The sequence below is a fragment of the Lonchura striata genome, chromosome 3 (assembly GCF_050655825.1).
Source record: "Lonchura striata isolate lonStrDom1 chromosome 3, ASM5065582v1, whole genome shotgun sequence".
In the NCBI taxonomy this organism is placed as follows: Eukaryota; Metazoa; Chordata; class Aves; order Passeriformes; family Estrildidae; genus Lonchura; species Lonchura striata.
Window position 1 is genome coordinate 96198875 of NC_140705.1, and position 11750 is coordinate 96210624.

The window sequence follows — 11750 nt, forward strand, 5'->3', positions numbered from 1 at the left end:
ATGTGTTTACAAGCCAAAAATAAAGTCAGTCTAGGTCACACATATATGTAATTTTTTTTTTTTTTGTGAAGGACTAGGGGAGTATGATGGAAAACAGCTGGACATGGATTACTAGTGTGGTGGTGGGAACCAAAGGACTAATGTGACCTTTGGGTGTGGAGGCAGCTACCAGAAGGAACTAAGGAGCTTGAATAAAATAGGGTAAAGGCTGGAGGAGAGACATCCTGTACTTGAGAGCAGCCCTCATCTTTTGCCAAACTCTGAAGAGCAATACTGAGAAACCTGGAGAAGGTGTAAAAACTTTAAAACCTAAGAGAATTAACCCCAGAGGTGTCCCATACAGTCAAGCTGAACAGTCTACAGCTTGTCTGAAGAGCAAGATTAGGAATTGACTTCTTCCTGAGTCTGAGCACCTTGGTGGGAATGAGTTTTCTCTGAGTGGATTGTGTGTTAAACTAGCGAAAAAGGCTTAACCAGATCTTGAAAACTAAAAGTAAGTGAACACAAAGTGAGTTTAATTTCATTTACTTGTGTGGTACAGTATGTTAAGGGAATGTAGCAAGTTTTGCCTTATCTGAAATGTAAAACTGAGTCTGGATGTCTCTTTTTTTAGGTTTTCAAGCTACCACTAAATGCAGAAATTACCTGCGTTGTCTGTCACTGTAGAAACTTGTTAGACTTGTTTGTCTTGTTAGAGCAGGATGGCTGCCCCAAGATTTTCCATTTCCATCCTTTACTAAATCAGGGGGTTGAATTGTGGGACTGGTAACTGAAGCATGCTTCAAAGCCCTGAGAGACTTTGTTGTGGGAAAGCCAGGAAGGAATTAAACTTTACAGAGGACAGTTTGAGGAAATGAAGAAGGCTTGGAGCTAATCTGAATTGGGACCTGGAGTAAATGACATTTCTGTCCTTAAGAGTTGTGTAAAGGATGTTGGAATCATCGGTATATTGACAGTAGGCTTGTCTATTCAAGAACATGAGGTTTGTCTCAGAAAAGTGAGAAGTGTCTGGCAGAGGCTAAGGTAAAGGAAGGATGAATAGAAGTTCATGAAGGTCAGCCCTGTGTTGTGGGGAAGCATTTGGGCTCCTTGGCTGGGTGGTGGCTTCCCTGTGCACCACAGGTGTTACTGGTAGGAGCCTCTTCAAGGATGCCTTTCTCTCCCGCTGCAGGTGGCAGAGCGAGCGCTGTACTATTGGAACAATGAATATATCATGAGCCTGATCAGCGATAATGCAGCCAAAATCCTCCCAATCATGTTTCCAGCGCTCTACAAGAACTCCAAGAGTCACTGGAACAAGTAGGTCTTTCCCCCCATGCTCTGACACTTAGTGGATTGTTTGACCCACTGGCAGTCTTGGGGCACACTGCTGCAGTGCAGCAATGCATGGTGCTTTGTGACAGCAGCTGCTGAGACAGGGGGTTGGTGGTGATATCAATGTGTATCCTGAAAAAAGGAGATTTCCTGAACCCTCTGAGTTTTCTGTCGGCACCCCAGGAAAACCAAGAGCCTTGTGCCCAGCCAGTCTGCCAGTGTCCTATTAGGGGGACCCTTCATTGAACAGTCCTGCTGTGTCAGTTCAACTGACTTATTCAGGGAAATATGCCAACAGCATAAGAGAAACCACTCAGCAGATCATCCATTTTATTTGATTATGTTCCCTGTTGCTGGTGGCTGCCAGTGCCTGGGAAGGACTTGCACTGACAGTTCATGGAATAACATTCCTCATGAACATAAAATTGTGGCAGGTTAAGGTTCAAGGTCTGCCAGTGAAAGTATCTGACTGCAAAAACATATTCAAAGCAATTCAGAGAAGCTCTAATTCCCAGTAAAAGTACCCAGCATGTAGAGTACATTTCTTACCCGCAGGGGAAGAACATGGGTTCAACCTGTTGACTGATGCCAGTAGTTACAATGGAGTCTTCCCTAACTTACTCCTATTCTCAGCTTACTTTTATACTATTTCTTTATGTTTAGGTGAAGCTCAAGTGACTCTTAGTTGTACATGCCTTTGTTATTGATTGGTGTAAAAGTTTCTTGCTTTGCTCAGAGGTGTAGTCAATAAAACACAGAGCATGTGCCCTGTGAGGGGTGGTCACACTCCAGGGTAGGTGATTTTGGGAAGGGGATATGTGTTAATACAATTGTGTTGTAGTGAACTGAGCTCACCTGAGGAGGGTGATTTTGCCTTGGGGATGTGCATTAATACACATTAATGGACATCCCCAACTTTGTGTTGTGTTGCTCAACTACTTGTGTGGTAGTGAACCAAGCTCACCCAAGGAGAGTGATTTCTCCACAGTTCCTGGCTCGGCCACAGGGCACCTCCTATCTCCCGTGGCTGACAGGCCCTGTGCAGTTTATCAGCTGCAAAGCACCTTCAAGATCCCTCCCTGCCAGGACTCCAAGGGAGCTTGGAGTTTTTCCACTCTGCTCCACCCTCTGTTCCATCTCCCTCAGCAGGGGCTGTGGCTGCAGGTTGTGTCTGTGGGGAACCATCCTGGAGCAGGCTTTGAGCGCACCAACAGCATTCCATCCAGGGAGCAGCAGCTGCATTTTACCCTGTAAATCCTGTACTGTTGCAGCTTCTGTTAGGATGTGAATATAACTTCAGAGTCCTCTAATTTTGCCCCCAGCCATCTCTCCACAGGATGGAAAAGGGCCACAGCAAACCAGAATGGCTTGCTTCTGCAAGGGTTGAGCAACCTGCATTTACCAGCCTTGGGGCCATTGAGTCTGCATAGAGTTTGATACTTGCCTATCACTAATGTTGCCAGTCTCTGAGAAGTGTGCAGTAGATTTTCCATCTGACTTCTGGCTGCTTGTTAACTAATGTCCCACCCTTATGTGCTCTATGACCAGAGAATTTGGCTAATACAGTGCTTGACTCCTTGAGTACAGGAAAAACAGAAAAAGGAGAACTAGCTGGGCAGCTGTCCATGTCAAATATTGTCCCCTGTGTCTGATTCGTAGATGCTACTCTGTTTTATGGCTCTCCTATCAACTTCCTTTCTTCTGACTTCTTAATTTAATTCCTTATCTAGTTAATTCAAGTTTCATTAATTTGATTTACAATACTTCCTTTAGTGAATTAGCTAAAAATTAATTCTAGGGAGGCTGGACAAGTCCAGAGCTCAGAAAAGGACTTTGTGTTCTTGTCTGAAACCCTTCACTAGTTCCGTGTCCCTGCAGCAGCCAAGATTCATGATTCTGCTGTTCCTGTATTTTCTGGTCTGCTTCCCAGTGGTATTTCAGAAGAAGTTCTGAAAGTCTTTTCCTCTTATTTCTCCTTGTCTTTGAGCAACAGCCATATCTTCTGAGGGCAGGTTGAGTACCTCAGATTCTCCCATTCCTTCACATATTTCATCTTTTTGGTCAGACAGCCTGCTTAAGTCCAGGAGGGTTGCATCTCTCTTCGATATCCATTTGCAGAGCTGGTAGAGACACAGAGCTTAGTCTGCTGAATCTCATCTTTTGCCTCTGGGTCAGGTATTTCAGAGACAGCTTCAACACTTGTTTTCATTCTGTAGGAGAGCCTTTGTCCCATAGGGAGTTCACACATTGTGCAAGCTATCCATAAATCACTGACACAGAGCTGACTTTTCTTCTGTGATATTCCATGTGCTGGTTCCCATCTCTTCAGGGCTGCTGCCTGCCTGTGTTTTGGGCAACTCAGCGGAAAAGCTCATGACAAATACTGGCAGCCCAAAAAAGTCATTGTGTGTATGTGGTGTGAACAGTGGGAGGCACTAAAGCCCCCTCAAAAACAGCCTTGAACAGGCCCCTAGCATCTTTCATTTCCCACTTCTAACTGCAAGAAATGAACACATGAATGTGTATTTTTGCACTCATTAATCTGACAACAGCAGGCCTGTCCCAGGGTCTTCTCTTTCTTCTCCATCTCTTTCTCCCTGTTGCACAGTTTCTGCTGTGTTTATGGAAGGGATTTTGCCTTGGTAAGAGTTGGGATTGTATGAGAGTCTTTTGCCACATCACTGTAGAATGAGTTGCTGCTGCTGTTACCTCTTGTCTGTGCTGCTGGTGCCAGCTCAGGTGTAAGAACCTGCCCACCATGACTTGTTCTCCTTTCTCATTCTTTGCAGGACAATTCATGGGCTGATCTACAATGCACTGAAGCTCTTCATGGAGATGAACCAAAAGCTTTTTGATGACTGCACACAGCAATACAAGGCAGAGAAGCAGAAGTAAGAGGTTTTTGCCAAGTAACTTGAGCTCATCCTAAAGTCTCCTTGGGGTACAGTAACAGATGGTAGATGCCAGTAGGCAGAGGGGAAGTGGAAAGGTGGTAAGTAATTCTGTCAAAAAGTAGGATTCCTTACCCATAGCTATGAGTAGGGGTGAGGTGTGCCCTGATAAAAACCCTTTCAGTCCTGCTGAAGCAGGTGGCCTAGAAAAGTTGACAGAGTTTGCTGAGTCATGAGGAAATAGATTGCCAGGTAGAGAATACTCAGCTTTGTTCTGCCTTGGAAATACTTACCAGTTCATAAATGTTGTAGTGATGTCAGTAGAATCCTATTGCTTTAGAAGGGCTTTTCTGAAGAGCTTTGCTGCAGTGGGCGTAATGCATCTTTCATGCCACAGGATGCTTTCAATTTTCCGGTGATAAGGATGGAATAATTCCTGCAGTTTCAAAGAGTGAATGATGGGGATAAAATCTGAGCTCAGCAAGTACCTGTGACATGATGCTGTAAAGAGGAAAGAACTCCACTTTTCTGCTGCCTTGTGCTGATTTTGGTGCTTCTATGGCTTGCCTTGGTGAGCTGAGTCAGTCCAGTAAGCGAGAAGGAAACTTCTTTTTTTTTTGGGATCTATTTTCTGCTGACTTAGTGAAATAAGATAGTAAAAAAAATGCTCCTCATTTCTGGATGAGCCAGGGCTGCTGGTGGGGAGAGCAGAGCTAATCTGTGTTGGGAGTGTAGAACTCTGGGGTACATTCTGTTGTTTCGTGAAATAGGAGTAAATAACTTGATAATAAGTAATAAGTTGATTTATCAATCAGACCTTCAGATAGATAACCTGCTTATGGAGAAATTAAGGATTTTTTAGGCTCTTTTTTCCCATTCTAGGGTGCTAGTGAAGTCCACCAATAACTTCACATATATTTTAAATCACAGTGACAGTACATTTCCTACAAGATCCACCTAGTGTTTCCATCAGGAGTTTTCTCTCCTTGTTTAGCTGCTGACCTGCTGAAGGTGACTGTTCCCAGCACTGGTGTGTGACTGATGGAGAATTGTTCTGAAAAAGCTCAACAAAAGAGCTCAGTGCTGTCCAATAAAAGGATGGGCAGTGCTGCAGTTTTCTGCTCATGTTAAGATGATTTTTTTTTTTTGTCTAGTGCCTCTGTGCCTAATTAGGCTTCAGAAAACCTTGTGCTGTGAACTAGAACACAGCATGTGTGGGAAGGACTGCATGTGCAAACTCAGTAAAAAGGAAATGGGGAAAAGGACAGAGTTCTATATTCACTAGTAGGCTGCAACCAGATGTTGAGAGGTCTGATTATGGCTTAGCCTCGTTTTTAATGAGGTAACATGCCTACAAGTGACATGCCAGCTCAGGCCTGTCACTGCTGCACCCCTAGCTGTGCAGCCACAGCCAGGGTGGTCATGAGGGACAAACTCTGCAGGGACATGTGGTGAGGCTGTCTCTCTGCTGTTGAATGTAAACGAGCTGACTGCACCTTTCTAGTGTCCAAAACACCTTGAAACTGTTTGGATTGTCAGAGTCCTTTAGAAAAACAGTGAGGAAGTTGGAGCAGATAGTATCTTGTCCTGAATGGGTTATTCATTTGGGGTTTTTTGAGGTTGGTTTGTTGGAGGTGTTTTTGTGACCCTGTGTTTTCTGGTGGAGTAATCTGCTGCTTGAAACCTTTGCAGCTTCATTCTCATTCTAAGCCTACATGACTTTAAAGAGTGTGATGTAATTACAGAGTATAAGAACTTCCTTAACATGGATACATAGGGCACTAGAGAACCAGTAGCTGGGATGAAAACCATGTAGTTAATATAAATAAAGCAATGATTTTAGTGCAGATGTTTAAAATGTAGAAGAGAATAACAAGGGGTTATTCTTACGTCTGTTTGCAGTGAACATTCACTGTTCTATGTGGCCCTGCTGAACAGTCACTTCACATGTGTGCCAGAATCTGTGCCAAGTTCAAGAGCTGTGCCTGGGCTGTTAGGGCAGCTCTCTGGTGTGTTATGGTTAGAGAGAGAAGGAACAGTGGGCAGTGGGACCCCAGTTCTGTTGGAAATTATAGTTTGTCCCTCTGCATCTGGAGGGCACCAGGAAAATGTGTGTTTGAAATCCAGACCGGTGTCATGGTGTTACCCCAGAAACCAGACACTCTGCTCTACTCCTGGCAGCACAAAGCCAGGCCAAAAGTGCCTGTGCAGCCCAGTGTTGCTACCCTGTGCTCTGAGGTGAGCAAGGAGCATGCTTGCCTACCCTCTGCTAGTGTAGTGTATCCCCTCTCCTTGCCTCATCTCACCTGTAGTCTTAGAATTAGGTAGAATTAGGGGTCTCTGAATAACAGAGCAGCTCTTCCCTTTGCCTGCACTTTTCTGCTGCCTCTTGGCTTTTATCATCCTGTGAATGAAAGCTGCGCTTTCCTCAAGAGTTCACACTTGCTCTCACTCTCTCTGTGCAGGGGAAGGTTCAGGATGAAGGAACGAGAAGAAATGTGGCAGAAAATAGAGGAGTTGGCTCGACTGAACCCCCAGGTGAGTGACAATAGGACCTAGAATGAATGAGGCAAGAATGTGCAGGGTCTTGACCTGCTTCCTCAGCCCATGAGAGCAGGTTTTGGCCTCTGATCTCAGTCCTGTGGACACTGCTGCAGCAGGGGTGTGTCTCTCCCAAAAACCAGTGTCCTAGAAATGTTGGCAGTGTTTTATCAGGCTGGCCATCTATAGCACTGACCTCTTAAGTACTGCCTTATAGAGAGCATGTATGTGTTCATGGACCATGCTCTGAACTGCAGCTGCACATGCAATGTGCTGGGAGTCAGAGGGGACAGGGGAGGCGAGGATACTGTTACCTGCCTGTATCCCTACTGCTGCCTTTCCGGGGGCCAGAGAAGGCAGCTGGAAGAACTGTGCTGTGCCGTGTTAGTATGCTGGGGGAGAAGGTGTGGTGTTGGATGGAGTGCTGACTCTCCAGCTGTCTGTGTTGTCTGCAGTACCCCATGTATTATGCACCTCTACCCTTGCCTTCTGTGTGCTGTATGGAAACGGAGACCCCAACTGCAGAGGATATACAGCTACTGAAGAAAACAGTGGAGACGGAGGCCGTACAGGTGTGTAGGTGACTCAGGTCCTTTCACAGTTGCTCCCAGTCCAGCCAGGACATCAGCATAGCCAGAGCTGGCTCTTTCCAAATGTTCTGAAGGTAAATGCCACTACTCTCACCCCTCATCATTAAGAGATCAACCTGTAGTCTGAAGAGTGGAGTTTATCTAACCTTCTCACTCTGGAAAAAGTGCCAGTGGGACTTTCTTGTGTCCTTTTGGTCTGTATTTGGCTGTCAGCCTGTTCTGAAGCATGCTGCAGTGCCACTCAGCATAACCTAGAGCAGTTGGAGTCAGAGGCTGAAGGCATGAAGGGGTTTGCTACTGATTCCTGACTCCTTTGATTTGTTTGTAGATGCTGAAAGACATTAAGAAGGACAAAGTTTTGCTGCGCCGGAAGTCTGAGCTTCCGCAGGACGTCTACACTATAAAAGCCTTGGAGGCCCACAAGAGAGCAGAAGAGTTTCTCACCTCAAGCCAGGAGGCTCTCTGACGGGCTCAGGAGCTGGCCCAGGAAGCTCTGCCCCATCCCTTTCCTCCAGGGGTCATGGAAGTGCACTCAGTTCTCATGTATAAGTAAGGAATTAACATGGTGAGCTGTGCCTGTCCTCCACTCCATCTGCATACCTCCAGGGTAGATCTGATTTTATGTTATAACTTGTATCTCACCACTGTTGTGTCCTCCTGCTTTTTCTCCGTCCTCCTGTTTTCCCACCTGGCTCTGCAAGCATTAGGGGAGCCTGCCTGACCTCTGCTTTTATCAGTCCAGGCAGGACTCACTTCAGTGTGAGATGCCACCTGATTCTTACTCTGCCAGGAAGCCAGAGCCTTGCTCAGGCTCTGTGTTGGGCAGAGCCTTCCATGCATGGCTCAGCGTGCTGCTCCAAACTCAAAGTGCCCATCTCTGCCCCTGTGCTGCATGTGCAGCTGAGCCCTGGCATGGTCAGAGGCCAGGCTGAGCTTGGGGGAAAAGCAGAGTTTGTGAAGGCTCTGCTGCCTCTCCAGCCTGCCTTGGGGTGCAGCTCCACAGCTGAAGGGTCTTAATGTACAGCAGAGGAAATGTTTACTTACACCTTTCTTTTGCTACAAGCTCCTTGTTTTGTTCCCCTGTCAGTGGAGTGGGGGTTCAGTGCTTTGCCACCCCCAGTTAAGCTGGGTGCAAGCACTACATACTATTGCAGTCCTCCCTTTAGAGCATCCTTAGAAGCTCTCTTGTGAGAAAGTGAATTACTTCTGCTGTTTGTGTTGGTCCGTGCAGACTCATTTCCTTCCCGATGTCTCGGGTTAATTGTGGGCCCAGAATTAACTTCTCGCTTTGTAGCAGGTGTCAGCCACTGACTTCCACCTTCTTCCTCTACCTGCTCAATTAAAATACTCCTTCAGCTCTCCCTTTGTCTCTGTATCCCATCCTTAGCTCTTCAGGGCCAGGGTTTCTAGGAAGCTTGTGCTGCTAGTCATTTCCGCAAGCCAGTGGAAGCAGTGGCTACACCTCATGGGGTGTGGCTGAGTTTGATTGTTCAGTTGTCTCCTCATTATTATCAATGGCTAAGCACTTCTGCTGAATCGCTTCTGTGGGTGCTCTGAGCAAAGTTCACCTGTCCTGTTACGTGTGCACCTGCTGTGGCCCGAGGCCCTTGTTAGATGTCACATGGTGCATCGGGGTGCTAACTTAGCATTTAGAAACACTTGCTGATAGCCCAGGGGCTTGCGCAGCACTTGGGTGCTACTGTGATCCAGCTTTCACCCCTGTTGTTTGTGGTGCAGATTTAGTGCCAGGCCAAGGTGCCACCTCAGAGGCTGGGTGTCATAGAGGGGGAGTCCTTGCTTCTTACCTGCTGCACCTGCTTTCTTGACACATAAGCTTAAGTGGGTTTGCAGCAGTGCAGGGAGCCTGTGGGGTTGGGGCTGGCCTGACACTGCTTTGCAATGGCACGGGATGTTGTAGAAGGTTCTGGTGTATCTGCCTGTCCTCACCAGTAAACCATTTACAGGTCAGAGGATCACCCCCTCTAATCTTTCTGCTGGTGTGCAGCACATCTTTCCTCCAACCCCAGTGAGGCTGTTTTGACCTGTGTATCCTGCATCCCTGCCCCGTGTAGCTCTCTCCCAGCTCAGCCCTCATCAGGAATGCCACCATCTCTTGGGAGGAGCTGGCAGGTGCATGTGTGAGATCCCCCCAGTCACACAGGGCCCCACCTCCCCTCCGCCTCACACAACGGGCCAGTTCATCAGGAGACTTCCGAAACACCTCAGGGAGGTTATTGCTTATTTTGAACATTAGTCTGAGCTCATGATCAGCTGCCAATCAATTACCTCACGCCTGGCACAGCATGTGGACATGCACCGGGTGGTGCCAGAGCAGCACAGCGGAAATGAAGGCTGCCAGGCTCAGGCTGGGCAGGAGGCTCCTTCCCGTTGGAGCACAGGCTCTCCAACTGGCTGCTTGCATTGTGCTGTAAGCCAAGACCTCATTTTTAGATTGCTACAGCATGGTGTGCCCTCACTTGAGCCTGCTTGCTGCTGCGCAGTGGCTGCCTTTCCCCGCTGTGGGCTGCTCTGCCTGTGGAGGGAACAGAATCTTGTGGTGTGCAGGGGCTGGCACTGTCCTGCAGATGATCTGTCTCTGCTGGCAGCCCCTGACCCTGGCCAGAGGAATGCTGCTGGGGTTGTGCCATGTGCAGGGGCAGGATTGTAACACATCATGATTATGTGCTGTACAGCTTTGATGTTCCCATAGCTTTTTGTGTCTTGTTTTGGGTCAGGGAACTTAGGCTTAGTACCTTCACATTATCCTTTGTTTGCTGCCTATTCATTCCAGTGTCCTGGACACCTCAGAAGGGGACCATGTGAGACAAGGGGGAGTGTGCTCACCCTCTCACTACATGTACTGCTCATAGGCAGACCTGCATCTGCCACGCTACGGCTGCCCCCTGCTCAATACTTGGTTTCTAGCATTAGTGCTGCTCATTTCTGCCTATGCCTTTCCCCACATCAGCCAAATGGACAGAACTGGAGCTGCCTCTTCCACTCCACCTGGCTTGCTCCTCCCAAGGGAAAAAGCAAAACTACTGCATTCACACCCTGGACACAAGTATTAAGCTGCTTACAGTTCATATGTACATATGGTGTACTTTATTTTCAGTAGAGCATTACATAGTATGAAAGTGTTGGATTTTGTACAGATGTCCCTGTATGTACAGAACTAAATAAAACCAATCTCTTGGAATGACACATCTTGCTCCACCTGTGATATTCCAACACACAGACCCTATCCTGAGAGGAGGGGCCCTAGCCTGGAGAGTGACTTCTCTGGTACTGTCAGCATGGGGCCAAGTCCATGGGCAAAGCCAGCCAAGCCCCATCGCCCCATATGCATCCAGGCATGGAAAGCATTCTTCCTCAGAGGTAGAGAAAGCCAGCACAAGGTCATCACATTGACTTATTCACCAACCAGAACCCAGAAAAAGGAGGGGGAAGGAAAATCAGACAATGTCAGTGGGACAAACTGGAAGGTTGATACTGGCAAGTCCTGTCAGCACCTGGCTCGGAGGCAGTGGGTACTTCCAGGGTGGAGGGAGGGCTGGGGTTTGCAGCCCCTGTGCCACAGCCCAGCACTCAGTTCCACTGAGGCCGGGGGCCGCCGAGGCTCTGCCGGGCCTGCAGCGTGCGCTGCACCACGTCCTTCCACTGCTCCTCCGAGATCTGGCTAGCCCAGGCTGGGATGCCCAGGGTGGGCAGCTTCACGCTGGCCATCGTCCTCTTCACCAGCTCCACATGCTCTGGGAACAGAGAGGCCGTGAGACCGCGGCGGAGCCCCGGGAGCGTCCTGCCGGAGACGCGGTTACCTGCATCCATGGGGATGGAGCTGTGGCTGCTCTGAGCCGTGGCGCCCTCCGCTGCTTCCTCCTCATTCTCCTCCTCGCTGTCTACCGGCGGGTCGGGCAGGTGCAGCCTCAGCATCTGCGGAGAAAGGCGGGCAGCGGGGGTCGGGGCCGCGGGTGCCCCCAGCCCCGGCCCGGCGGGAGGCGCTGGGCGGTACCTGCAGCCGCTCCTGCAGGCCGGGGCCCGCGTCGCCGAGGCCCTGCTCCGGTTCCTGGCTCAAGGGCTGATACAAGTACCCGCCGCCTTCCTCCTCTTCCTCCTCCTCCTCCTCCTCATCGCCGCTCCACCCCGCCGCGCCGTCAGGGCCCTCCGGCGGCCCGGGCTCCCGGGGACAGACGCGCTCGGGGCCCATGCTCCGCACCACCGCCATACACCGGGCGCGGCGCCGAGGAGGTGCCGCCGCCGCCGCCCGGAACCTCCGCGGCCGCCGCGGGGCACTGTGGGTGTTGTAGTCCCGAAGCGGGCCCCGGGCGCGGCGGGCGGTGCCGCCGGCACGCGCCGCCGGTGCCATCGAGTGTCGCCATCGAGTGTTGCCATCTCGGTCTGGGCCGGAGCGGCG

The 11750-nt window shown here is 49.3% G+C and overlaps 2 protein-coding genes across 2 annotated transcripts in view; one reads left to right on the forward strand and one right to left on the reverse strand.

The window, feature by feature from the left end:
- PPP2R5D (protein phosphatase 2 regulatory subunit B'delta) overlaps positions 1 to 10540 on the forward strand; it is a 27793-nt gene extending 17253 nt beyond the window's left edge. Inside the window, exons 12-16 of the mRNA XM_021534849.3 lie at positions 1172 to 1299; positions 4104 to 4205; positions 6671 to 6743; positions 7202 to 7318; positions 7665 to 10540. Coding sequence (XP_021390524.2) covers positions 1172 to 1299; positions 4104 to 4205; positions 6671 to 6743; positions 7202 to 7318; positions 7665 to 7802 — 558 coding nt within the window. The 3' untranslated portion in view covers positions 7803 to 10540. The remainder of the gene's footprint in view (positions 1 to 1171; positions 1300 to 4103; positions 4206 to 6670; positions 6744 to 7201; positions 7319 to 7664) is intronic.
- MEA1 (male-enhanced antigen 1) lies at positions 10419 to 11578 on the reverse strand. Its single transcript, XM_021534852.3, has 3 exons — positions 11349 to 11578; positions 11155 to 11269; positions 10419 to 11088 (listed from the first exon to the last, which is right to left on the reverse strand). Exons 1-3 carry the CDS (start codon positions 11559 to 11561, stop codon positions 10925 to 10927), a joined length of 492 nt encoding a protein of 163 aa, XP_021390527.3. The 5' UTR covers positions 11562 to 11578; the 3' UTR covers positions 10419 to 10924.
- Between the last annotated feature and the right edge of the window lie 172 nt (positions 11579 to 11750).